This window comes from Harpia harpyja, chromosome 10 (genome assembly GCF_026419915.1).
Source record: "Harpia harpyja isolate bHarHar1 chromosome 10, bHarHar1 primary haplotype, whole genome shotgun sequence".
Taxonomy (NCBI): Eukaryota; Metazoa; Chordata; class Aves; order Accipitriformes; family Accipitridae; genus Harpia; species Harpia harpyja.
In genome coordinates, this window is record NC_068949.1 from 22842232 (window position 1) to 22869236 (window position 27005).

The 27005-nt window shown below is 45.5% G+C and overlaps 2 protein-coding genes across 18 annotated transcripts in view; one reads left to right on the forward strand and one right to left on the reverse strand.

Annotated features, from left to right (window-relative positions):
* NDST2 (N-deacetylase and N-sulfotransferase 2) overlaps positions 1 to 13457 on the forward strand; it is a 140851-nt gene extending 127394 nt beyond the window's left edge. For all 11 annotated transcript variants that reach the window (XM_052799538.1, XM_052799537.1, XM_052799546.1 and 8 more), the window contains 8 exons: positions 3777 to 3959; positions 4770 to 4866; positions 6189 to 6312; positions 7743 to 7917; positions 8157 to 8327; positions 9663 to 9772; positions 11282 to 11384; positions 11538 to 13457. In XM_052799538.1, the coding sequence (XP_052655498.1) occupies positions 3777 to 3959; positions 4770 to 4866; positions 6189 to 6312; positions 7743 to 7917; positions 8157 to 8327; positions 9663 to 9772; positions 11282 to 11384; positions 11538 to 11663 (1089 nt within the window). In that variant the 3' untranslated portion in view covers positions 11664 to 13457. The remainder of the gene's footprint in view (positions 1 to 3776; positions 3960 to 4769; positions 4867 to 6188; positions 6313 to 7742; positions 7918 to 8156; positions 8328 to 9662; positions 9773 to 11281; positions 11385 to 11537) is intronic.
* The window catches only part of ZSWIM8 (zinc finger SWIM-type containing 8), a 73816-nt gene continuing 57462 nt past the window's right edge, over positions 10652 to 27005 (reverse strand). Inside the window, exons 23-28 of one of the 7 annotated variants that reach the window (XR_008236952.1) lie at positions 26355 to 26528; positions 24802 to 24921; positions 23686 to 23864; positions 22189 to 22398; positions 21154 to 21336; positions 16991 to 19726 (exon numbers count right to left, since the gene is read on the reverse strand). Coding sequence is in view for 6 of the 7 variants with exons in the window: in XM_052799532.1 (XP_052655492.1) it covers positions 22195 to 22398; positions 23686 to 23864; positions 24802 to 24921; positions 26355 to 26528 (677 nt within the window). In the remaining variant the exon portion in view is untranslated. Of the gene's footprint in view, positions 11127 to 16990; positions 19727 to 21153; positions 21337 to 21373; positions 22399 to 23685; positions 23865 to 24801; positions 24922 to 26354; positions 26529 to 27005 lie in introns of those variants that run through there. The other 6 variants (XM_052799532.1, XM_052799531.1, XM_052799533.1 and 3 more) reach the window with 6 other exon arrangements.

Genomic DNA, 27005 nt, shown 5'->3' on the forward strand with positions numbered 1-27005 from the left:
TTTTTCTTGTATCTTTCTTCTCTTTCTTTTTTTTTTTTTTTTTTTGGGGGTGCCTCTCTACCCCTAGAACTGTGATAGTGAAAAGATACTCTCAATGTGCTCTGGGTGCATCACATAGGCTGTAGTTTACAAACAGGCCATGTGTTTCTGAAGGTTAGCCTGTGACCAGCTCTTGCTTGGTGTATGATCTGCAGAAGGTATGGATCTATAACAGCCCTAGCTAAAAAGCTAGGGGTTCATATTTCCAGGTCTGAAGCCAACCTTCCATCCCCAAGGTCTGGAAGCCAGCCTTCTGTCCCTGTCACCTGAGACAGAATGGTTATCTTTACACACAACAACCAAATCTACTTGCTTAATCAAAGTCTGTAGTAAGGAGAAGGCTATTCTTTGCATTATGTATGGAGTGATCAGTCAGATGGAAAGAAACTGCTTTCTTTTCTGGGCTTCTCTTCCCATATGTTGGGTGAAATCCACCTTGTCGCACTTCATAATTGTCAGATCTTAAAGAATGCCTGCAGATATAGCCACTGTGAAACTTAAGAGCTCTAGGTTTCTCTTGGAAAACGAGTTGCCAGACTGTAATCCAGAGATCATTGCTGGGCTAGGAGGCTGTGCCAAGGAATTTGTAGAAACAGAGTTTCTAGAGCTCCTCATTAAAATTTGCTGATAAGCATGTGATGGTCGAAGCATCTGGCAATAATCTGTCATCCAAAAAGTTTGGGAGGATTGTGCTGTGGTATAGGATGAGTTTATTTGCCAGATTTACTGTTGGCTCTTCGTGGTGACTTTTAAAACTCTTTCAGGTGCCTTCAGATGCTTCCCATGTTTACACTTTTGCTCCCTTTTGGCAGTGGAGTACTGTGCTCTAAGCTCCTCTTCATTGCTCATGTTTGCACAGTGACTCAGACCCTTGCATTCCTCCCCTCGCTGATAGAGCCATCTCACAGACCTGATAGAAAGCTGGCCAGCCCCACAGCCCCAGCAGTGATCCGTAGCAGACTTGGACCAGGCTCTTTCAGTCCTTTTTGGTGCTTCCAGCTCCCTTTGAGTGGATATACGCATGCAGGAGTCTCCAAGCCTGTATGCGTATAATTAACTCCACAGTGCAAACAGAAGATGTTTGATCTTCTGATTAGTGAACAAGGTCTGATGTCAGGAAGGAGAATAGCTGTTGATGTTCAGCAGACAGGCTGATCGCTTCTCACAAATGCTTTTGTTCACACTACGCAGGCAGGTTACTGCTGTGCCCGCAGGTGCTTGTTACATATTGCAAGGATGCTCATACCCTCATGCTTTCTGTATTTTAGGCTCTCTGTGACCTTTCCTCTCGTCTTTCCTTAGTGTGAAGGAGGGGAAACCACGGCATGCTGACAGTGGAAGGGAGGGGGAGAGGAGGGAGGTGTTATTACCAAGCCAGTCCCTGGGGTCACTGGGTGTGGATGGGAGGGAGGTAGAGATGGGACTTGAATGTAGCTTATGTCAGAAGTAGTGCTCAGAGCTGTTTTGGCAGCAGGAGCTGTGCTGAGGCAGAGGAAGCCGCCAGGCCTTGTTAACAGTGCATGTGTGTTACAGGACATGACTGCACGCTCAGAAAGAAGGATAGGGAGATGGCTCTTCAGTTGGGCTTGTCTTGTCTTCTAAATCCGGTTGCTTGGGACTGTTTGCAGGTGACAGCGTTACCTGTGTGAGCCATTTTACCGAATGTAGTCAGCCTTGAGATACAGTTGCTAACCTGGATCACATGCAGGCTTTTTTTATCCTGGAAATCTTGAAGGGGTCCCAGGTGGTGACCTGCGTCCTCCCTGCTGCAGTACTTGGTTTATGCCAGTGAGCCAGATGCTTCATGCAGCAAATTTTTCCTCTAAATGTTTCACTAGCAAGCCAAAGGGATGAGCCACCCTTCGCTGTCACATCACCTTCCTGGTGTCTCCCAGAAATGGGCAAGATACAACAGGAGACACATCCTTTTGCCGCCTTTTGCTCCATGGCATGGTCCTGCAGATACACAGAAGATTTTTCTGTCCTTTGCTCTGTGTTTTATTTAGCACATCATTTTTACACAACAGCACCAAGCACACGCTACTCTTTGAAGTGTAGGTGCGAGAGCTTGTCTGGCAGGGCCTCTCTGTCACCTCAGTAGGAAACCAGAAGTGAAAACTCACAGGCAGACGAACGTGATAAATCTTTAACTCCATTTATTTTCCGTGTGTCCCAAAGTTCTACCACTGCCTACCCAAAGACCCTGGGGTTTGATCACCTTACACACAGGATTAAATTCATTTCAGTGTCTTGGGGATGGCGCAGGCACAAAGAGCTACTATCTATCAGTACCTCTTGCTGCACTGAGACCAGTCCATGGCGACACTGGGCAGAAAAATTCAAACCTCCTGAGTGCCAGCAAATGTCTTCATCCCAAGACCATCTGTATCCTGCTTCCCCCTTTTGCTCTTCCCCTACTGTGAGTGGGAAAGCCATTCCTGCCCCCTGCCAGGGAAGCCTTTTGTTGCCTGCTGACCTTACCTGGCATCATCAGGATTCAGCCCTGAACTGTGCAGCAATGGGTGCCCCTACTGTGACTTAGGTCTCTTCCCCTCCCTGCACTAGCAGACACTGGGCGAGGAGCGCTAAATCATCCATATAGTCATTCTTCCATTGACTTTAGTGTTCTGCTTTTGTTTTGCTAACTTCTAGCCGTGGTGTGGCTTGTGTCTGGCAAAGTGCTGTTGTGTTACAGGTATTGGGATGCAGAACGCCATGGGACCTGTCAAAGCCACACACCACAGTCAAGCTGACAGCAGTCTTTTACACTCTTTTCCAAAAGTTAAAATACTGAAAAACAGAGAGGAGGGAACCGTATCTGCTTGAGAGAAGAGATGGCTTGGCAACGCAAAGATAGCACACCAGCTCCTGAGCACTGCAGTGCTGGGGGAGCTCCCATGGGTGCTCGGTGCCACTTTGCCCAAGGGTTTACATCCTCAGGCTTGGCAGGACATTTTTCAGGGGCTGCCTGTTCTGAAGGCTTTTGTGAGCTAAAACCTTATCAGCTGGTGTCTGTTCCTAGGACGATCTCCTAGTGCAATGTCTCTTTGCAGTCCCTGTTCAGATCCCCAGGTATGCTTGTTTGTGTTTTAAAGTGTGAATCGCCAGTTGTTCTTGGGATGTCAACTCCAAAGTGAATGAAAGCTGACAGGCTGTGGGCCTAGAAATAACTCCTGTGAAAACTGTCCCTTGTGCCACCATGCCCTGGCCTGCAGCTTGCTGCCCCTCTCCCTCGCCTGCTCTCCTGCTGTAGCAGGCACCACAGCTAGAGAGGTTGACCTGGTTGTGCCTTGGGGAGAGGAAGGGAAGCTCCTGTTCTCCCATGAAAGAGGCTTTGCAAGGTTTTGACTAGGAGGGAGTCACTGACTAACCCTTGTTCCCCTAAATGTCCCAGAGCCACTGGAATGGGATTTTGAAACTCTTCTGGCCTCACATCTGGGACTCAGTTATCACCCCCCCCCCCCCCCCCCCCCACACACACACACCCCCACCTCCATTCCCAGGGGTTACTGTGAGGTCTGTGTCCCTCCTCTCCTGAGTTCCTCCTGTCTTGCAAGCGCTGCATTTCTTTCTTTTTCATCAAGGCAGTGCTGTATCCTGGCAGATGGACATTCATCAACTCAGACAGCCACGGCAGTCTGAGGTGTGAACAGCGTCTTGGTGACAGTGGAATCAAGCTAGCAGGAAACAATACTGTTACCCAATTTACCAGTATCCCATGTCTTTCCTATTTTCAGATCAGCATCTTCATGACCCACTTGTCCAACTATGGGAATGACCGTCTGGGACTGTACACTTTTGAGAGCCTGGTCAAGTTTGTGCAGTGCTGGACCAACCTTCGCCTGCAAACATTGCCCCCTGTCCAACTTGCAAAAAAGTACTTTGAAATCTTTCCCCAGGAGAAGAATCCCTTGTGGCAGGTGAGAAAGCAGCTTTAACTGCTCCTAGTGGTTTTCCAAGAGGTATGTGCCACATTTAAAGTGTGGCAAGACTGCTGGTCCAGAGCACAGAGGGGTAATGCATAAAGCTTTTGAGGTTTAACCTCTGTGGCTTGAGGCTGCAAGTGGCAAATTGCAAGGTGGAAGGGATGGGGAGTAGGAGCAGCAGGATATGGTCACGGTGTGAACTTAGGGACAGCGATGACTGTCATAAGTGACTAGGGGGCAAGCTTGTAGGCATTTGGGTTGTTAAAGGGCTTATATTAGAGCAAGCTGCTGTGAAATGTTAAGTGTGCAAGGAAGAACCCTGTTTGGTGCTGGAGGAAGTTTGCAGGCATGTTAATGTGATTAATCTTAAAGTAATTTCACGCTGCAGAATTCATGTTCATTAAATAAAAACATGTTTATTCCATTTTATCCCAGTGCAGCAGCTCTCTGCATGGTAATGAGCAGATGAAATTAACTGAAGGTGATAGAGTTGTCTGTCTGCCAGAAGCTCACAGATGCTGAGCTGTACTATTGTGGTGGCCCAGCCCAGCACGGCTACACAGGGCAAGGCCTGTGGTTAACACTCTCAGAGGGACTTTGGCTACTGTGTCACTCTGGAGCTTTTGAAAACGTTCCCCCATGTTTTTACTTAACTCTTCTTGGTGCCTGGTAGAGCAGCAGTGTGGCTGTGAAGTGTTCTTCATATGCTAATAGTATTTTCCCAAGAGGACTGGCCTTCCAGCTTTTCCTCCCCTTTCCCATTAGCTCCTGTGGTAAAGCTTAATCCCATCGTTTGTGCTGCAGAATCCCTGCGATGATAAGAGGCACAAAGATATCTGGTCCAAAGAGAAAACATGTGATCGACTCCCCAAGTTCCTCATCGTGGGACCTCAGAAAACTGGTAATGCGAATACTTTATCTAAAGATAGATTGCAGCTTCCATCTTATTCCTCCAGAGATGAGAGCTGGAAAGGTCTGTGCTTTAGATCTGTACGGCTGCCCTTTGTGCAGGCTGCCAAATAGCCACATTTCAGAGAATCTGAGATTTGTTCAAACCTAAATCTGGCAAGTCTGTCAGCACTTTGCATCCTGGCATTTTGCTTGGCTCAGTCCTGATTTGCAGAGAAAAGCCCTACCTGCAGAGTTGTGTTTTGGCTTTTCCACCTAAGCTCAGAGAAACTGTGACCTTTCTTAGTGTGTCACAAACATAAGCTGTCAGCGGGACTAAATGTATACGCTTAGCAAAGGTTACAGTGAATGCCCCCTAGTGCTTTTATTGCAACAGATCTGTGTACCCACTGCACGCTCCATGTCACTGTCAGCGGGAGGTAGAGATCCTCTTTTCTCTGACCTCTGTCACCACCACTTAACTGCTGTGGCATTGTGGTTGGCAGTGACACGGCTGTATATACTGTACTGAGGAGTCCCTTCTAGGCTGAAGAGAGCAAAATCTCTTCAGCCAAAGCCAGGTCTTCAAACCTTGGCTTTCTCTGTAGTGCAGTGAAACAGCAGCTGCCAACCATGCACAGCAAATGGTGATCCTGGCCTTGGGAGGAAGCTTGTCCCAGCCAAGCTGCTGTCTCCTGCCTGTGTCACTGTGAAGCTCTGTTGGTGGGTATGCAGCAAGAGCCCTCCTGTATCATGGCCCAAGCTTGCAATGACACCGTAAGAAAACCCTTCTCTCAGCTGATTTTTTGGCCTGCTGGAGGCCTACAGCTGTGTGCTGAGCAGGATTATTGGGTTTGGCTAGGTAAAGGGAACACATCTATAGCAGAGACAAGCCAAGGCATCTCTAGCTGAATTCTCATCTAAGGACACTAATGTTGTCCCTAGCTCATCTCCTTCCCAAACACCTGATGCTGTCCTGTGGTGCCCAGGCCACCTCCTGTTTGGCAGGTATGGGTTCTGCCATGTGACAGTGTGGCTATGCCACCGGGGAAAATAAGGTGTGGGGGTCGCTGACATGGGTGACAGCTGTCATGCTAAGGAGGTAATTTAAATCAGCTGTATGAGCTGAAATGTGGTATTGAACTCCTTAGTGAAGTTAAATCCCAAAGTGCTTGGTGTCACTGCTGTTGTAACCTGCATGAGTTAAGGGGTGGGTTAGCCACGCATGGTAGGAGTGTGCCCATCTGGGGACTGTTTGTTGCAGTGTAGGTAGCACCTTTCATTCAGCCAAGCATTATGTGTGACCCAGGTCCTGTTAACTGGTTCATGTTGCAGGCACAACAGCTGTGCACTTCTTCTTGACCATGCATCCAGCTGTCACCAGTAACTTCCCAAGTCCATCCACCTTCGAGGAGATCCAGTTTTTTAATGGACCCAACTATCATAAAGGAATCGATTGGTAAGAACCCTGACGCGTGTTCTTCTGTGATAAGATGCGCCCATGTTGTCTTCTCCCGAGTCTCTCTGTATGTCCACCTTGACCACCTCAGTAGCATCTCTATTTCTGAGCAGCTGTTTTCCTGCTAACCCAACTGCTTAGTCCCAGGAGCAGGACAGGTAGGTTCTGATTTTACTGACTGTTCACCAGGAGACTTGTAGGCATGATTTAGCTTTAAAAATTCAGAGTCTTTGTTGAATGCACTGCTGTCATGAGGTTTCTTATCCTTTGACAGGCAAAACAGACAACAGCGTGCTCACTAAAAAGTTCTTTGTGGTTTCCAAGTTAAGGAGCCAACCTCCCTACTGTTGTTCTGGGCCCTTTAGACTTGGAGCCATCACTGCATTCCTTGCACTGGCTCCAGTGTCCACATGCATACCTTCATCTTTACCTGCAAAAGTATGCAATTAGGATAAAGTGTTTCCACCTGGCAGGGAAATTCTAGTATCACTATAGCACTATTATGCCACTATGTTTCCAGGCAAAAAAATTTTAAAGGAGTTTCTTGCTCGAAACATTAACTTCAGGTCAACCGTGGCACTGCACTCCCTCATGTGTGGCTCTAAGGGACAGCTGTGTGGCAATAAGGCATTCTGCTGTGGGATTTCTTTGCCCGTCAGCTGTGGGAGATTTTGTCTAACTTCTCTGATCATTTAGAGGACCGTTGAAAAGATATTGGAAGGTGGTTGGTACTTAAGTGAAGTGTTCTGAGTCAAGCACTACAGAGCAGTTGCACTAGCTGACAGATGGGCCTCAAAAGCGTAGACTTTTATGTGCATCCCCTGGAAAAGTCATTCAACTTGATTTGAGTGTAGCATCACATGCAAGAGGAGAATCTTTGTGTATAGCATGGAATTCGAGTTCATTGTACAGCTTAAATTTCAGCAAAGACCAGTCTTCCAGTGCTTTACAGTGCCCTGTCTCCCCATTACCCTCTACCCTACCATTACTTGAATGTCTTACAGTTTCCACTTTACTAATTTGACAAGCTCCTGTGAGGCAGAGCAGAGCTCTTTACCCTGCATCTCAGCTATGGACCGAGGTACAAAGAGACAAATGATTTAGATGGGTTTAAACAAATGCTCAGTGGCAGGGCAGGCAGCTGATTCTGACCTTACTTTTGGACAAAACCTCTTTTCTGTAGAGCGTGCAACTAGTACCCCGACTTTCTCACCCTTTTATCATCTCCAGCTTTCTATGTTGTGCTCCACTACCCCTTTCCAAGCCATGCCTCTGCTAGCTCTGCACCTGTTTGCCCATTCATTGCATTACTGGGGAGGTGCAGTTGTTCTGCAAACTGTATCTGTTGAAGAGGAGCAAGGGGATCATTTTGTCATGTGCCATTTCTTTGTTGGGCCATGCTGCTCACTAACATCCCATCTGTTCGGCAGGTACATGGAATTCTTTCCCATCCCTTCCAACGCCAGCACAGACTTCATGTTTGAGAAGAGTGCCAATTACTTTGACACAGAGGTGGTACCAAAACGTGGTGCAGCCCTGCTGCCTCGAGCCAAAATCATTACTGTTCTGATCAACCCTGCTGACCGAGCCTATTCGTGGTACCAGGTAACCTCCCTGCACTGTTCTGTGGGTGAGGGCCAGAGAGCTGTTCCAGTGGGGTGAGGCGGAAAGCCCATGGATCCATTCCCATAGAGGGGCCAGGGGACGTGATGCAGGCTGCCTGCAGAGTGTGGACAGTTACAAAGGCATTGATGGGTGGTTGTGCCAAGTCAGTGGGGTCTGCACAGAGATGTGCAAGGTAAAATTTTGTGTTCCTACTCCTAAATTTAGCTTACATTTTTCAGCACCAGCGTGCTCACAATGACCCTGTGGCGCTCAATTATACCTTCTACCAAGTGATCTCTGCAAAATCCCAGGCCCCTCAGGAACTGCGCAACCTGCAAAGCCGATGCCTGCTCCCTGGCTGGTATTCAACTCACCTAGAGCGCTGGCTAACATACTACCCCTCTGGGCAGGTAGGAGGTTTGACAGAGGCTCTTGTGGAACCGAAGAACAAACTGTAACACATGCATGTGCCCCCCCCCCCCCCCCCCCCCCCCTTATTTTCATTTCACCTTCTATCTTGTCTTTTGGAACAAGAGCCACCAATTCCTTCCTCCTATTATGAGCTGATAAGAAATCAGGCTTGAATACTCCAATTTTGCATTTTATTGTATTTGTAAAAGTAAATGAGTGCAGGGGGATACTGTGATCTCCCAGACCGCTCCACAATATTGAGAAGTTCAGCAAGAACAGCAGTGTTAGCACTCCCTTCCTTTCATCTTGGCAGCCTGCAGCCCAGGGACCCTCTTCAGGCCCAGTAAGTGTTCAGCTACTTGCTGCAGTTTCATTGCTTTAGAGAGAGGCTCTTGGACTCTGTCACTTGTTAGTTTCTGTGTTGTGAAGCCTTTAGCTGTCTGCTGAAGGGAAATTTTGCTGCAGAGATGTCAGGATTCTGTGTTTTGTGTATAAATTTGGAAAAAGTCAATTAATAGACAGTATAGATCATTACTGTCTCTAAATTCCCAAGAAATTTATAAACTGTCCAATACAGTGTGAATCAGGATGTGTTCTTTCAAGTTCCTTTCTGCTGCTGGGGTTATCCTCACAGTCTGTAATCTGGCAGAGGCTTATAATGCCCATTTAGTCTCTTATTCTCTGACAAAGCAGCAGCCTAAACCATACATGACAGATCTGTCAAGTTGAAAAGAGACATGGGAAAACATTCTTGGGCTTGTATCTCATTGCCTCATTCCTGGAGGTTACTGCTGTGAGGAATAATAGAGCCAGACACACCATCCTTGTACTTACTGTGGGTCAGGGTCTCCTACTTCAGTTCATGCGACTATTTTTCTGTTCTGTTCTTTGGAATAGGTAATTAATTAGCACAAATGTTATTTGTTATTGTCTATCATACATGTAACAGGAGAATAACCATAGGTTACAGAAGAATACTTAGCACAATGGCTGCTGAGATCGAAAAAGAATACATGAGGTTTCCAGAGACAATCTATAAATCATGCTACTGCTGGGCCTTAGTGCTTAGTTACAGGGCATTTGGCCAAAGGCAAGTTTATTAAGCAAAGCCTGTTATGATCTACTGTTTTATGGTACTTGGGGCCTGTATCAAAACTTCTCTATCTGTGGTGACAAACAGGCCACATCCCCTCACCGTGTTGCTCTAGAATAAACAGGCTTTGGCAGCCTTTACTCACACGCACAAAGGCCAGGGGCAGTTTTGAGATCCAGGAAGCTCACGGGTGTCATTCAGCACAAACTGTCAGAGGCTAAGGCAGCTGCTCTCTTTTCAGCTTCTCATTGTGGATGGCCAGGAGCTGAGACACAACCCTGCCTCTGTAATGGACAACGTCCAGAAGTTCTTGGGAGTTACGCCGCTCTTTAACTACACCCAGGCCCTCAGGTAGGGAAATTGGTTTGGGGAGGATGCTTTCTTAGCCAAGTGTGATACTAATAAGCACTCGATTGGAAGAATACTTAGCTCTGACTACATGACCTGCTAAGGTTTCAGAGGTACACCTAACCCTAAAATTAGGTTCAGATAGCATGAGATGCTATGCCGAGACTGGAATCGTAGCTTAGTCCTTCCAGAAATGATAGGGGAAGGGGTGTTTTTTGGCACTGTCATGGAGAAGCATGAAGTTGCTCACAGCAGTAATTACAATGTTTTCCCTTTGGTCTTTGTGGTTTCAGAAAAGGTGCTGGAATTATTAGCACTCCTTATGCTTTGTGTTATACCTATATCTGACAGAAAGTAGAGGAGGTATGATAAAAAAAATGTGTGACGAGCTGCTCATATCTTCAACCAGATGGAGATTAGGGACACATCGCACAGGTTTGAGGTAAAGAGCCTATTATTACAGAAGGCATGGAGTTGACAGGTGCGCAGAGCTATCTGAGGAAGTGTTAGCAGAGGCACTACCTCACTGCTACTAAGTTGAAGGATGTTACTCAGCCATTACTGTGATCTTGCCCAAAGTGCAAGTGCAATTAATCTGAATAGATTAACTGCTAGTTGAAGGTGAACTGTGACCATATCAGTCTTCAGTGAAAACTCTGCAAGCCCACTGGAGATCCTGAATATTGTTCCTTGCAGCCAAAACCTGTGTTTTCCCTTCTTCTCTGCTATCACAGCCTATGCTAGTTGAGGGTAGCGGGTGGTGCGCATGCGTGTAGGCATACGGCAATTGTCCCTTCCTTTAACAGTAAAGAGAGGAGAACCAATTCAATTCTCCCACAGTTGTTTTCCAAGGGGATGTCACGTGGCTCCCCAGGGGAGGCCAGATTTAGAGAAATGGCAGATTACTTGAAAGCCTTACTTGCTGAAGCCCATGTGGTGATGGTAAATGGACTATTTACAGTAGTGGTACTGGGTGGTACCTTCAGCCAGGGTCAGAAAATAAACGGTATTGGTCAGCTGGCCTCAGAGTTTGGTAGAGGTACTTGCTCAAACCTCAGGCTCACCTTTGGCCAATTGAGGAGACAGGACAGACCAGACCAGACATGGTTCCCAGCATTGCCTTATACCTGTGTTTAAGCAAGAAAAGAAACACTGACTCTTTAAATGGTCGGGGGATTCTCTAATACTTCTCCATGAGGAGATGTAAAAGAATTTACATACAGTAAAACATTGATTATTATTCTCCCCCCACCCCAAGCTTAACAGACAAATATTGTAACACCACGTTACCTCTGAAATCTGCAAAAAGCTGAAACAGTCATGGTTGTAATGGATTTCTTGTCAAAGTAGTCAAGTGCTAAAAAAAAAGGAATCAATACCACAAATAAATAAATAAAACCCAAACCCAATTTGTAAAGCATTAAAATGGAAAATACCTATGGAGTTACTTAATTTCTGCTGCTACTAATTGGGCATGTGGCCATATCTTTTAAAGACAAGTGTCCTTTTCAGATTTGATGAAGCAAAAGGATTTTGGTGCCAGCTGCTAGATGGAGGAAAAACTAGATGCCTAGGAAAGAGTAAAGGAAGAAAATACCCTGATATGGATTCCTCGGTGAGTAACTGTCTCAAATCTGTTGGCAGCAAGAGGTGTAGAAACATCCCAGCAAACCAACCTGGATTTTCTTATCTGTGTCCTAGATTACCTATGGATGTGTTGAGGGTAACATTTTCTTTCACACTAATGTGGTCTGTGTTTTCCACACAGTCACGGCTGTTCCTAAGAGACTTCTACCGGGAGCACAACATTGAATTATCCAAGCTGATGAACAGACTTGGGCAGCCCCTTCCAACCTGGCTCCGAGAGGAACTGCAGAACTCCAGCTGGAGCTAAGAGGGACTCCCTTGCCCCCAGTGCCATTGGGATGTGTGGTGCTCCAAAGTGTGCTATGATGCCATCTCTTGTCAAGCCAAAACAACTGGACAAATGAGGAGGAGCAGAGAATGTGCATGTGGAGCCTTTCCCCACCATTGGGAAGGGCTCCTGCCTCTGACACTGCCCTGGGGCATGGAGTGCAAGTCACATTCTTGAGTATTAATGGCTTGTTACACTTTGACTTGTACTTACAGGAAGGATTTGGAACGCCTGCCCTACTTTGAGCAGCGGAGAGAGCACGGTTAACACTTTGTTTAAATTACTCTTCTCAGTATATGAAACAGGGACTAGCTGCAGGGTTAATGTATTACTCTTCTGAGTCCAGAAGTAAAGACTTAAGAGGTGAGCTATTGAGCCCACTGCTGAGAAAAGAGCAGCAGCTTAATAAAAGGGGAATCTAGTCCAGTGAACCCCAGCTTTTATCCAGTAGTCTGTTTGGCAACAGCAAGGTACAAGAACGCCTTGTTCCTCCCCATGCAGGGTACAGTGGCCATGATCGTTACTTACAGTGCCACTGTGTGTGGCTGCTGGGGACTGCACCTTCCTGGAGGCTGATGTAATAGATGTAAGATTGTTTTTCCTTACCTGCAGCATTGTTGGCGTGATACAGTGTCCAGTGACTTTGGTCAGTGGGCAGTGGGAGATGATAAGGCAAAGCTGCAGATAGTGACACGCAGAATTAATTTGTTTTCTTAGGGAAAAGGTTGCCATATGTGGCAACACGGCAAGTATTTCTCTGCAGGGACTTTAGACATTTCAGAAGATAACCAAGGAGCCGTATGTCCCCTTAGAGCACTCTGGAGGCATGTGTTAGTGCAGTACAGCAGCTGGGGGAGGCAAAGCTCAGGTATTGTAAAATAAGGCTGATGCAGCTGAAAACAGACAATTCAGTTCCCCATGTCTGATCAGCTTAAAAAATAAAAAAAAAGTAACATTTTTCTCTTTCCAACAGCTCCAGGGCCCCTACCACATATGGTGATAGCTAGCACCTGTTTTAATTCCCTTGCTATCAAAGGAGAAAAGCAAAAAGCAGTTAAAAGTATTGTTCAGATATAAAGGGAAGGGTTGGAGTTAGAAGTGGTTTCCTATGTCCAAAAGGGGCTGTTTGTTTAGTTTACTACTTCTGCACATAGTCAAGTAAGTACACTAAGGTGCTTTGCCTCCTCCTGCAGTTGCTGGATAATTATTCTCAGAGGAAATCCTCCATCATGGTTGTACATGTTTTCTGTCACTGAGCCATGGGCTTCTGGAATTGTGTGGGCCATCGCCGCTCCCTCCCAGGCACCAATAGTCCTTGGAGATTGCTGCAGTTCCAGAGGACAGAGGGGCAGGATCCATACGAACACAGATTATGGAAACTCCCACAACTGTCATAAGCTCCTTTTCTCCTATCCAGAGAGAAGTTGCTTCAACCAAGCTTTTCCATTGAGCCTTAGGTATTGTGTATTTCTGAATGAATGGTGCATTTACCGTTGTATGTAAATGTATATAGTATGCAATATAGTATTTTATTTCACGTGCCCTTGGAAAGGGTTATTTTGTGCAGCCAAAAAAAGGACAGAAAGACTAGAAACCCCTCTCTCACTCCTGGTGGAGAGAAGAGCCTGACTTCCTGCACTGGATTCATGTATAGCATCATTCACATTGAATGATAATGAAGAAATTCTTGGCTCTCGAAGCTGAGCACAAGTGTCTGAATAAAGGCTAGAAGTAGTAGTAAGTGGAGAATCAATAAATGTACTACTTATTTTTCTTCTTTGTGATGACTTGGAGTGATGTCATGGACCCTAAGCTGGTAGAAGGGTAAGAAAAAAACAGAAGAACCTACTCCAGGCCTTACAGCTGGTATTTGGGAGGGCAACAAAGGTGTTTAACTTACATTTGTAACAACAAACACAGAAACAGTGTCCTAAGGCTTGTTTCTCTGCAAGTGCTCCTGTAGGCTTGCAGAAGCTGGCATAGCACACAACCTGTAGTTTAAGAGAGTCATTCTTACTGGTTTGCACTAGTGATGGTTTTTGGGCCATCCCTGGCTTCTGCGGTAGTTTCCAGCTGCTGTGCTGCAGCAACAGAGCTTTGCTGTGCACCTCCTGTCCAGGTGTGCTCCATCACCTGGCCTGGGCCAGCAGCCCATGAGCAGACCTAGAGTAATAAGCAACCTTACATTGAACTGGAAGCAAAACATTGCTTAAATAGTCACAGTTGTGTCAGCATTATAAAACAGCCTTACAGCTCTCACTTCACCAAGCACATCACATCACAAACACAGCAGAGCAGCTATTTTTGCGTGCTGCCACAGGAGGAGGAGGATCCCAGGACCAATGCTACTGATGCTCTATTAAACACAGTTTCCTGCTCTTAATCCATTATAGGGTGTCGCTCACTTACACAATTACTTCATGCTTTACCTCTGACTATGGTACATCTTTGAGGAGATGGATTTAAACATTAAAAGAACCAAGGTATCAGGAATAAATGCTGGGAGGGGCTCACTAAATGTCAGGGTTAGTTTACTGATGATAGTCCTTCACTCAAGGCAGCAAAGGGCAGCTGTGTATTCTCATTATTTATTCTTTCCCTCCCCACAACTGCTTCATTTCTATGCTGTGCTTGTTCTTACAGCTTGTGCCAACAGCAAACAAATCACCTGCTGTGGTCAGATCCAAATGCAGGATATCCTTATCTGATCTAGCTGATGAAGAGTTATTTTCAAATCTGGTAACTCCATCTGACAGTACATTGCTGCAGAAACTACCTTCTTTCCAGACATCTCTTCAAAGCTGTGGAAACAAACACCCTCTCCTAAGAGAAGCTCTTAAAATATCAGCAGCTCTGTGATACCAAAAAGCCAACAAAAACATCTTTTCTAGCAGGATACGCTGGTTACTAGATACTGACCCATTAGGCACACATCACAGACCCTCACACTTCATTTTGATAGTGGAAATAAACCTCATCTTCTTACCTCACTGTTCAGTAACAGGACTTCATGGTAAGCAGTTCACTTCTAAGACAAGGAAAACAATAAGCACAAAACATTACCTGAACATTTTTTTGTAAAGTATTAAAAATATTTTTGTAGTCCAATACATAGGAAACTAACCCATTTAAAAAAGAGTGATTTGACCCAGGTATCGAAAAGGCATGTGATTGTAATAGAAACAGTAGCCAGGTCATGTCACTCTTCAGAACTAGAAGGGTGTATGAAAGGTGAGAATTGGCAAAACAAACAATACAAGACAACTTTTTTTTTTTTTTTTTTAAGAAAGCCATCAGTATCTATATACACCAACCTCAGAAAAGAAAGCTCAGCATATGAAGCTGGAACTTCTACTCACACACAACCTCTGGAATTCAATTGGGAAGATACTTAAAAGTAGGCTGCTAGCTCTTCCTACGAGGTACAGGAAATACTGGTATGAGTCTCGACTATAGGGTGAAGACCTTTTAAGGGAACTGGAAGAATGTCTCTGTAGGTGGCAGCATGTATCATCTCTACATAAACATCTGCAGTTTTCAACTAATGACAACACTGCAAAGGCACATGTTCCTGGCAGAAGTCTGCAGCTCCCGAAGTCAGAACAACACACGAGTCTAGCTATATAAATCTAACACGCAACTTGATCAAATCCTGATGTTTTTCAGCCCTCACACTCAGTTGGTAAGAAAGAGAATCCTTGATTCTTTGCTGGTCATTTTGCTGTATGAATAGTAACATGGCAAGAAAAGCAATGACAAAACAAACACAACTGAACATGCCACATGAATCTGAAACAAACCTGTTCACCCCCCTGCCTGAATCCTGAGTGTCTCCTGGCTGACATGGTGCAGCTGCAAGCAAGAAAACAAGACAGTAGGAGCTAAAACACACACAGGCTAAAACACACATGGGCACACGTGTTTTCAGCAGGCTGCCTCAAGCCAGGAATAGTATCATCTTCTATCACACAGCAAGACATGGCTTGAGCTCTGGTGCCTCTGCTACAGTCATCAGGGCTTTACCTACAGTTTATTTCTTTCCTCTTTTTCTTAGGGGTTGGAGGGGAGCATAAACACTGAGCATTGTTAAGATTAGGAACTAATGCTTGCCTCTGGGAAACACTTTGCAAGCTGGTTTTGCTACAAAAAAAAAGTATTCCCAACACTCATCTCCACTGCTCTTGAGAACAATATAGAAATAATTTATTAATCCATCTATTTTTTGGCTTTCAAGAGTGGATTTCTTCCCATTCTCATCTATATAGTCTTACCAACTTGCCAGTCTCCAAAATGCTTGTAAACGAGTACATCCATAATGGTGACACTGCCCCAGCAGTCTGAAACCCAGCTCGTTTATTTCACCTATGGTAACAAAGGATCATAAATCAGGCTGGTCTCAGAACCCCTCAAGTTATTGGAAAAGGTGCATTTCAAGACTTAGAACAACAATGTGTTGACACTAAGGCCCTGCACAATGGCTGCCCTTTAAGCCCCCAACTTCCTGACAGAGAAGCTCTCCTGGCTGACTTAAATGAGGCAAGAAGTAAAGCATGACATGGAAGGAAATTGTGGGAACCCAGTCCCCATTCATAGTGCATGCTATCTATGTACATGTACTATATACAATAGACTTTTAATGCATTTCCAGCATTTTCCCCATCTTGTAGCTCACATCCCCTTCATGGCAATAAATTGTGCAGTGCAGCAATGAATGCTGTAACTGTAAGCAGGCAACACCAACAAGAAAAACATCACTTACTTGCTTACAGAGCACTCACTGTCTTTACAACAACAAGAAACACTATACAGTAGTGAAGTTACCTTCTAACAGCACACAAAGCTTGCATTTGGACGATACCCCTGAGTAAAAGCATTAACTAGTCATAGGCTCAAACAAAAACCCTAGCACAGAATAGCCCCAAGCTGCATTGCAGATTTTACAGATTAATGCCACTCTTGGACAGGTGCCTCCACTACCCTGCCCCAAGTGCAAGTACCCTTAAAATGGAAACAGGAAGCAGAAAGAAGTTCAAAAGCCACATTTGAATTGTGCTCGGGCGGAGGGGTAGTGAGAGGGGAGGTAGTTAAAAAAAACCAAAAAGTAGTACTATTTAAGAAAGACCCTCTTTACCATAATCATGTCATATGGCACTTAAATTCGGACACAGAAAGAGAAAACACAAAACATTCTAAATAAATAAACTGTAGTTGAGAGCCGATCACTCTATCAGTAGGGCTTAAAAGCAAAGTAAAAGTCATACAACAGACATGGTCATCAAATGCTGAGAAGTCCTCACAGCCCAACCTGCTTTTTTTTTTTTTTTTTTTTTTAAACTAAGCTGAAAAAAGGAAAGGCATCAGTAGCAGACTGTAAGCACACTTCTGTTTCGGCACGCTTCCCCCCAGATGCATCCTGGAAAATTCATTTTAATACCCTGCCTTTCTCTTAATGCCTAGGTAAGAAAAATACAACTTGCCAACTCCTACATAAAACAATTTCAAATTGATGTCCTGTTACAGCTGACTGATTTATAGCAGGAGGTGGTGATAAACTTTATAGATACTTCAACGCTTACTCCATTTCCATTGACTCTGGGGTTTGCAAGGCTGTCCAGTGCACTCTAGCACTGTGTAGCCATAGCCGAGCTAGTGCTAAATAAGCTGGGAACGTAAAAGCCTGTATTCTGCTCCAAAATACAACAGTGCTAGGCTTGATAAAATCCAAACCCACGCAAAGAATTAAACAGTTCAGGTTCAACAACTCCCCAGGAGGCTACTTCTGAATGAAAAATACATATCCCAAATAAATATTAATGACAGTAAAGAAAACTAGACAGAAACACACTTTTCAGCTAACTGCAGCTGTACCTGTTGCTAGGCACGTTGCTTCATCAGATGACAACTCCAACTCAATTTGTTCATGGGCTGTAAAGACACTGAAGTCCAAAGGCAAATACTGTTCTGCTAACTCATATTCCTGGAAAGTGCTTCCAAAGGAAAACTTCCACAGGCAAGAAAGATAGTTGTAGGTGAGGATGTCCAGAGAGGAAGGAGGGGAATCGGCCCTCTCAGAGGTTGGCATGCCTGATCTACACAGAAAAAGGGTACCTGCAGCACGAGATGTCTTCCAAGGAATAAGGCTTGCAATGACTAAAACCTTTATTTTATCCATTCTGTAAGAGCAAAAGTCACACTATTCCTTCCAACGAGCCAAACAGCCAAAAGTCCAGATGCAATGTTGGCATGTCTTCTACCAACTACACTAATGCCAAGATTTTACCCCTGAACACTCAGAAACTCTGCAGGGATCAACAGGTTAAGTTCTAGAAACACTGCTGTCTCAGATACAGGGTAAGAGTGCATACAAAGACAAGGGTAAAGGGTAAAGACAAGGGTAAAGACACTACGTGGCCACCCACTAATGTCCTCAGGGAAGGGGGGGGGGAAGGCCCTTTCACTTACAGTACCTCATCTGTATCTTCTCACACCCTCTCCCTGACATTTTTTTATATATGGCCCCCACTGTGTAGATATATATATATAAAATGAGACACAGAAGGAATTTCCATCTTTAAGGAGCTGCTTGTAAGTATCCTAACACTGGAACACCATCTGCTTTTATCTGCGTGTACTGATTCTTGGACAAAGCATCAAAATGCACATCTGTGCACCATGCCAGATTGTTTAGCTCAAGTACCCATGAAACTTCAAGTGCAGACAGTGGGTTAACTCAGAGTACAAGGCTGCTCTTAGCGCACTGCCCTAATTAGGACTATTAAGCAGTTTGATCTTCAACACTAGCAGGACAGTGAAAACCGCCCTACAGGTATCTTGCAGTAAAGACATCAGCCATTTCTCAGCTGGTTTCACCTGCACCCATACAAATTTGACTTCTCCAACTCCCTACTGAAGTGAGCTGTTATTTCCAGAGACACTAAAAGCTAAAAGGGAAAGTATAATTCCTGTGGTCACAAGAGGAAACAAATCTGGCAAGTGAAAGCAAGTCATTATGAACAGAGAACACAGGAAGTAGTCTGAAGACCTCATTCATCTTACCTTCAAGGAACAGACAGTGAATTAGACTTCACCAAACGTGACAATAACCCATTGCAATAACCCATCACAGAATATCATCTGTCTTCATGCAAGTGGGGGCCAGGCCCTATCCAGACAAATACCTGTAGCTATTAGTACTGACTAAATTCAGCATTTGCTGCCCAGCCTGGGAAGAGGTGGTAGCCAACACAGAGAACAGCTTCTCAGCTATGTAAAACCATTTCTAGAAGAGCTCTAAAGCATCCAGCTGCTGTGGCAGCTGGCCTTCACTGCAGCTACTTCACGTGTTGCTGGTAAGTGTGAGGACCTAGAGAACATTTACTCTGAGTGAAAAAACACATGGATTAACTGAAGTCAAAGGAAATTTGAGTTGGCTGCAACCTCTGCTCTCTTACAGGTCATCTTCTGAAATGTCTTTTCAGAACTTCTGAGCCTCAGTATTTTCCCCATTCCTGGAACAGTGACCAAACTAACAAGACTGCACTGGGTAATAATTTTTCTGCCTTAATAGTAGATTAATGCTTCTGGGGCCACCAGGGCTCATCTCATCTCTCATAAAAGAAAAATACCTCAAGAACCTCCCAGCCACATGGCGAGAAAAAACATCACCATCTCCTTTCTCACTTTCTACTTTCTCCTGTCCTGGCTCACATATATTTCCATGGGATATGGCTCAGGAATGACAACAGATACACAGATGCAGAGATCCAAGACTGAAAGTGTGTTCTGGAAGACCTGAATAAATGAGGGTATAGCACCTCCACACAGCTCCCATCTCTGTCTGCTCACTCTGAGGAACTTCTTCAGAGAAAAGACTAGAAACTTCTGAAACAACCGACCTGTGCCTCATACCACCGAGCTGCTTGTTCAGTCAATGTCAGCCTGAGGTGAGATTCCCTGGCTCTTCCTCTGTTTGGGCTCTGCAGCTGCTGGAAGACAACTCTGACAGGGTCTGTCATATGGAAGCAGTGCAATCTGTATGAGGGCTAGAATGGGTAAAATAACCAAAGAGAGAAAGTTTTGAGCACAGTGAAAGATAATGGGCATTGGGATTTCTTTTCTGTTACGGTCTTTATGGGGACTACACAGAACGAAAGCAAGTACACTTCCAGATAACGTCCATTCTAACCTCACGGTAAGCAGCTCCACTGTATTTTCCCAAAACAAGGATACTGGTTACAGTGCTTTCATGCTCCTGGTGTTTTTTAATTACAGTAGTCTGAAAACTTGCCTGCTCAGGATCTAAGTGTAGTGTTCTAATAGATATCACAGATAACGCTCTGCCATTTCATTTCCCTATTCAGTCCGAATCCTCAATGCAGTAACAGTCACTTCTGCTCCTGATATTTAACACACTCAGCTCTTTTGCCCATTTGACTTCTGCTTCTTTCCTTCTAGAAGATGCTCCCCTCTCTTCCCCTAATTTTAGCCTATAAGCAGTAGAAAGGAAAAGATTAGACTTTACTAGAAAAATCATTTCTCTCCGAACTCCTTTCCCAGTTCTGAACATGCAAGAACCAGAGAGCACAGAAAGTGCTCCAGGAACCTAAACCTTCCAGACATCAGGCTGTGCTCTCCAGTCAAATCCAGGAGTTTTGCCCAGTAACAGGCAGCTCATAATCAACATGGAGTTTAGTTTAAAAACCACAAAACTTAACACATTCTTACGAACATCAGCATTTATAACTACCATGTAACTAGACACCTTATGGAGGAATACCAGTGGCTGTTAAAGAGATCTTTAAATAGTTACTGTTGCACAATCAGAAGTAGAGGAACCTCAGTCACACTCTCTGGCCTGTGCAGTACACAAAGTCAAACCAAAGGAGCCCATTCATCTGTTTTGCCTTATGCCTATGAGCTAGATTGTTTATTTTTTAAGAGTATCATTGAAAATATCAAATACAAACAGGCACATATTTCTAGCTTGCAGAAACAAAAAGCTCCCCATTGTCATTGGCTAAACCCAAGTAAGAAGCAAAATGCGTTACTACTGAGAAATGGATTCTTAACATCCATCAGCCTTCTGACTTCCAGTTTTAAAAGCCCTGAAATTTATGTGCTTCTATGCTTACAAATGGCAGTAGCCTTTTAAATTTCCTTGGCATAAAAACAAAAGCTTTCTAAAATTAATTTTCTGCAATACTGTCCCTATTGGATATCTTGCATAGTCTACCAAACAACTCTCTAAACGCATGGTAGCAGACCCCTAGCCTTCTTTAACAATTGCATCAAGGGTGAGCAGCTACTGTTTTGCACAATATTTTGGAAATACAAAGGTCTGCATTACCACACAATATCACTGGTGTCAAGACCAGGAAAGGAACCTGGTGGCTGGCAGAAGTGTAGGCAGAACATCCCAGGCTTAGCACCAACTCCCCTGACACCCACCAATGACCCAATCCGCATGTACCTCAGCCTCTGCAGAGGCATGTCATTCTCATAGCAGTACCATACAAGAAACCATTGGCTCACAGCTTGTGTAAAACCTCTGGCCACCTCCCTTGTGCTGGACTGCTGTTCCCCAAACCAGGACAGCTATTTACCAAGGCTCGCAGGAGCTCCCACTGACACACAACTGGCCAGCTCCATCGGACTGTCAACATCATAGCAGAGAGAAGAGAGAGTCAGTCTAAGAAAACGAGTGTTTAATCAGGAAACAAGAAGAGACAAGGGATAAGAAACTGATTACAGGAGAGTAATACCCCAGCCAAAAGAAACACGATTGTACAACTCAGAACAACCAGAATCAAAACATCCTATGAGCCAGCAGTGCCCAGTGAGGGACACTCCTGAGAAAGAGCCCAAGCACTTCTGGCAGTCTCCAGGCAGCTCAGTGCAGTCATGGACTCTGACTGCCCAAGCTCCAGCCTCTGCCCTCAGCAGCTGCTGCAAAAAGCTGCAGAGGTGGCCCTGACCCTGCTACTCCAGTCTCAGCTTCTCTCAGCAGGAGGTGCTGAAAGGAATGGAGGGAGCACTGGCTGTGCACAGCAGTCCCAGCCTCTCCCGACAGGAGTTGGTGTGTGGAGTAAGAGAAGCCCATACAAAAAAAAAAAGTTTACATATTTATAAATGCCAAAATAAATATTTAAGACAGAATCCCCCACCCCTCTAACACGTGCGTAATCACACTGCAAGTTGCTCGCAGGACAGCCTCCAGGGGCTCAGGGAAAAAAGCAGTGACTACACCACAGGGCAGCCAGCTCAACTTCCTTCTCATTTCCTGATACTTCTGAAGTCTGCAGCCCACTGGGAAGGAGGAGGAAGAGCGAGCAAAGCAGAGCGCCAACACGCAACAGTGCTGGAGAGGAATGTCATGGTATAAATACATCAGATCAGTGGTTTCCAACAAGTTAAAACTAAAATAAAAAAGACACCAGAAGGAAGGATGGTGTAAATGGAACTACAACTATGCGGGGCAAAGGGTTGTGTGTCCGTGGAGCTCCACCTGCTGTCATGGCGAGAAGGTGGTCATTTCCAGAGAGACCCTTTGCCACAGCTCCTTTGTCTGCTTGCTGCGTTTTAGGTTCTGGAGAACATCATTAAACTGCATCATGCCCATGGGAGTCAGGCAGAAGGCGCTTCTGGCGCTGCGGATGGCATTCACAAAGTCATCGTAGTCAGCTGGAGTGAGATGGATCAGCCGATGATGGATGTACTGGATGGGAACAGGGAAAGAGCCTTAAGGTATTTGCTCACCACCCTCATGTTGGTGACACTCAGAGGAGGACTCAAGAACTCCCAGGGTGATAGATCACATGATCCTGCTACCAGGTCCCAAGAGTCAGAGGCTCTGACAGAGGAGAGCTAGGTCAAAAGACAGCAGTGTTGTATCTTACAACCTAACACGGCCAAGGCGAGTGTCCCCTCAGAGCATGAAAATGCACCACACAGCATCAGCAGGTGTTCTCTCCTTCATGAGCACCAAATTGTGCCATAGTACAGTGCAAAAGGGTCAGCTAACACTCTACCCCACCACCCACCAGCATCTAACCCTCACACCATTCATTCTGCAGGTTACACATGGGGACCCAGCATGTTCACTGGACCTCTCCTTTGCTAAGGGGTATGGAAGGAGTAATGCTTGCACTAAGTTGCTACAAAATATCTCTAGGCTTAGCACTGTCACTTCCATCAGCTTCTCAACTAAGGCTGCAAAACTGCAGGTCCAGGTTTTAAGAAATCTATTTCCCTAATGTAGCTCAGAAAAAGAGCTTAAGTAAAGAAGCTGTCATTTCTCAAAAATATCACCTAGGTGACAGGACAGCTAATCCAACCCAGACAGTATGTCTACAGAATCACCCTCTGGTCATTTATTCAAGAGAAGTAGGTACAGGTGGGGTGTCCTGTTTACACTGTTTTAAGGAACAGGCAGGTCTGGTATTCCAGCTGGCTCACTGAAACACATTTGTCCTGGTTTCAATAAATCCCGAGATATCTCATCCGTACTGGTAGCTGACCAAGCCACTTCCATTGTTAGTGCCAGCACTGGCACGCCAGACAGCCATGCTAGGGCTTCACAACAAGGGGAAGACAGGCTACAAACAAGGAAAGAAAAAAAAAAAGATAGGCTAGGAAGGGAGGTGGACAGAGGGCTTGAAAACATAGCAAAGAAAAAGTACAGAAGTTAAAAGGTACAGGTAGCATTTGGAGGAAGAAAGAGGACAGGGAACACAGAACCACCCCATCCTTCATGGTGAGCACAGGAGGTGAGAGGCCCTGGAAGAAGCAGTACAATGAGGTCCTTTGTATGCAGCCTCCATACAGGCAAGCGATGCTTATTCTAGTCCCTGCTGAGGGAGAGCGATGCATCAGGCAATGGACCAGTTTAGCTACCAGTACCCAAGGCCCCTTCCCCTCTGCACATACACACACACAGGCAGTACCTGCAAGGCAGGCAATGGCCTGGCAGCTTTGACAGGCAAGACGACAGGCCATACGTTACCTGCATGTAGGCCTGTTGGCACCTCTGCACCAGCTGGTGGAAGGCTGGGGTGCGCAGGTGGTTGTGCACATGGGCAGGGTTGAGCCTCTGTAGAGCTTCCATGATGATCTCCTGGAGCACAAAAGGGCTCAGCACCCCCTTGGCCGCACCAACGCAAAACTGATGCACGTAGTTTACACCTGCACAGGAAGGAGAAGTCAGAACAACAGTGTTAAGGTAAGAGACACACAAGAAATCAAGTACTTGCCAGCAAGAACCTGGATTTGGAGCACCTTCTCAGTGCAATATATCCTCCAGCAAGCTTAGGGGAGATAAGTCTAGCAAACTCATGGGGTCAAGAGATCATTCATCAGGTCTGAGTAGAGACCAGGTACCACCTTAGTCACTGATATTCCCAGTTCACCTGTCTTTAAAAGGGTTATGAAAGAAAACTGATGTGGCAAGGTAACTACAGAGGCAAGGACACACTGCACCTCCTCCCATTGCTTCTTGCCTACCCATCTAGGAAGCACCTGCAACCCCAGCACTCAGGTCTTAGGGAGGCTGGAGAGAGAATCAAGCTTCCCCACGGCTGCCTACAGTGGACCTCCCCCAGCAGCAGCAGGAGAAGCCACGCCACTAGACAGGCTGTTTGCAGAGGGGTCTTTTTAAGTTCTTACTGCTGATGAAATAATAAAAAAAAAAGAGCTGACAAAAAAGATCCAAGAGCAAAGTGGAAGTAAAACCAAAAACCAAACAATTGGTGGTTTGAGCACCTACTGCTACACAAGGTCTTCAGAAGGTGTAAGTATACGTAAGAAAGAGGAATACCTACAAGATAGTAGAAAGGGAAAAGAAAAAGTTGTTATAGAATGGAAGAGATACAAGCTCTGAGCCCTGTCCAACCCCATGCACTTAATCCAATGCCTCAAAATTCAACAGCATGTCTACAGAACCCAGAAATGGGACAACTGCCTGGACGGAAGAGCAGCAGGGATCTTCTGAAACATTCTCAGAAATGGGATCAGATACCAGGCTCACCCAATCTTTGAAGTTTGACTCTTTGGAGAGCTTTTTCCCACCACGGTCCAAATCCCAGCAAGTGGATTTCTGCTGAAGTACTGCTCTGAGCCTTACCTAACTTTGCAGCTAACCCAAGGAGCCATTTTACATCCTCCGTGTAGGGTGGGCTGCGGGAGAAGTTGTTGGGATGGTCGTTGTGAGCTCTTCGGCCAAGCATCTCCAGAGCCAGCATCCCTGTGAGAAAGGGGCAGCCAGAGTCAAGCAGCACTTCTGCCCAGTAAGACTTAGTCTAGCACTTCACTCACTGCAACACAACCTGATTGGCCTGCCCTTCATCAGCAGAAAATTCCCTAGCTGGAAAGAATCCAGAGTGAAATGAAAGGCCCATCTTGGAGCCTGTCACCACAGGCAGTATCTGCAAGAACGTCTGGATATGCTGCTCCAGGCTGGGAAATCCGCACAGCCATAACACCTCACTAGAGCTGCAAAGAGACACTCCACTAGCATCTACAGCAGGATCAAGAAGATAGCCCCAAAGGCTGCACTACAAAAGGTGTCCTGAAAGCAATGCATTTGCTCCAAATTTTGCAACAGAGAAGCTACCCAAATCAACTTACTCAGCTGCAAAGACAACAGGCCAACACTGAGCTGCAATATTGTCAATCTGCAAACATTTCACTTATTCCATTACAGTTCTTCAGGCAAATTCTCCCATTTAAAGAGTTTTAAAATACCAACAGGCACTATGTCTTCATCTTCCAGACCCTCTCCCCTCCTCCCCCCGCTTCTCTGTTATTCGGGCTATTAAATGCCTTTCAAAGCTTACCACTGTGACGTTTCCAATGACATCAGCACCCTTTTCTGGCTAACAAGTACTTTCTTCTCTAGCTTTCAACAAAAAAACCTCAAGCAACCTCTAGATAGCCTTCCTTCCATTTTCCTCCTGTTTCCCTTTGTTTGCTACCCTGCGCTGGCTTTGCTTATCTTAGAGGCTCCCTTCTCCCTCCCCAGGTATCCAGTGGGTTGGACCATGACAATGTACAAGTAGCTTACTGCAATCTTAGCTCAAATCAGAAACCCCAAGACTGATATCCTTGCACTGATGGCAGTTCAGGCAGAGACTCTATTTCCTCATAACCAGTGTGACTGGGAAAGGAATGCTAATTACATACCCACTCTCTCAAAATATAAGTTCCCTCCATGTCAGTCTTCAACAACCTAGCTAGAAAGGCACAGTGCACATCCCTCTGTGCCTCTGAAGACTCAGCTGGTATTATTAAACTAGAAGTGTGCCTTCACCATCCATGAGCCGCAGGAGCTGAACTCCATTTTTTTCACATAGTCACAACTTGCACAACCACATCCTCAGAGCCCTATCCAGACTCCTTTATGTACACCTGCTGAAAGGCAAGACTCTTCCCAGCTCTAACCCACTTAGCTTTCTCTTCTACTCTGATGGCTCTCAACAGCAGCTGTTCAATCTTCTGTTGCTTTGTGTCCATTTTTAGCCTCCATATATGATCATGAACTGGCTTTCCCCATGTAGCTAAGATGCCATCACCCCCAACAGGTGCAGTAGCAAATTGCCAAATGACAGTGAAAACCTGCAGCCCTGCCCTGAATCCCTCTCTCGAGGGGGCCATAGAAACCCACTTGGCCGTCCTTACCAACTCGGTATGCGGAGTGGAGGTAGTGCAGACCCTGGGGGCTCACAGGCTGACTGTGCTGCTCATCCTCGGCAGGAAAACTCCCTGTAACAAGGGAGTTGGGCTGTGAGGACAGAGTTGTCAAGGAAGCCCCCTGAATCGCTGGGAACGTTGATCCTGCATGGACACTTCCTACTGAAGAGAGCAAAACAGCAGCATTAGGACCCACCACCAGCCTAAAAGAAGGTTTACTTGGGCCATCATCTCCCTTACCTGACCGCCCCCTGCCAATGTAGTGTTCTGTTCCCCTAAACAGAACAATACAGCAACCAAAAACCACAGACTTACAACTGAAATACAACGGGCTAGAAATATCTCTATTTTGTTTGCAAGTAGGGCCTGAAAGCGGTCAGTTACAATCTTGTCCATCTCTTTCACAGTATACCATGAGTATGCACACGATACATGTTTTACATGTAAAAACATGTGTTGACTCAAAGGTCTTTACTATTATTAAATGACATCTGGTTCTGATTTCTTGTCCAAGGAAACAAGCACGTGCATGTCTACATCTGATGAGAAACTGCTGAGGAAAATCATTGAGCAGGAACAGTATTAAGTCACTCAAAGATCAAGTCCAACACTGTGAGGTTCCTCCACTTCTGCTGTAAG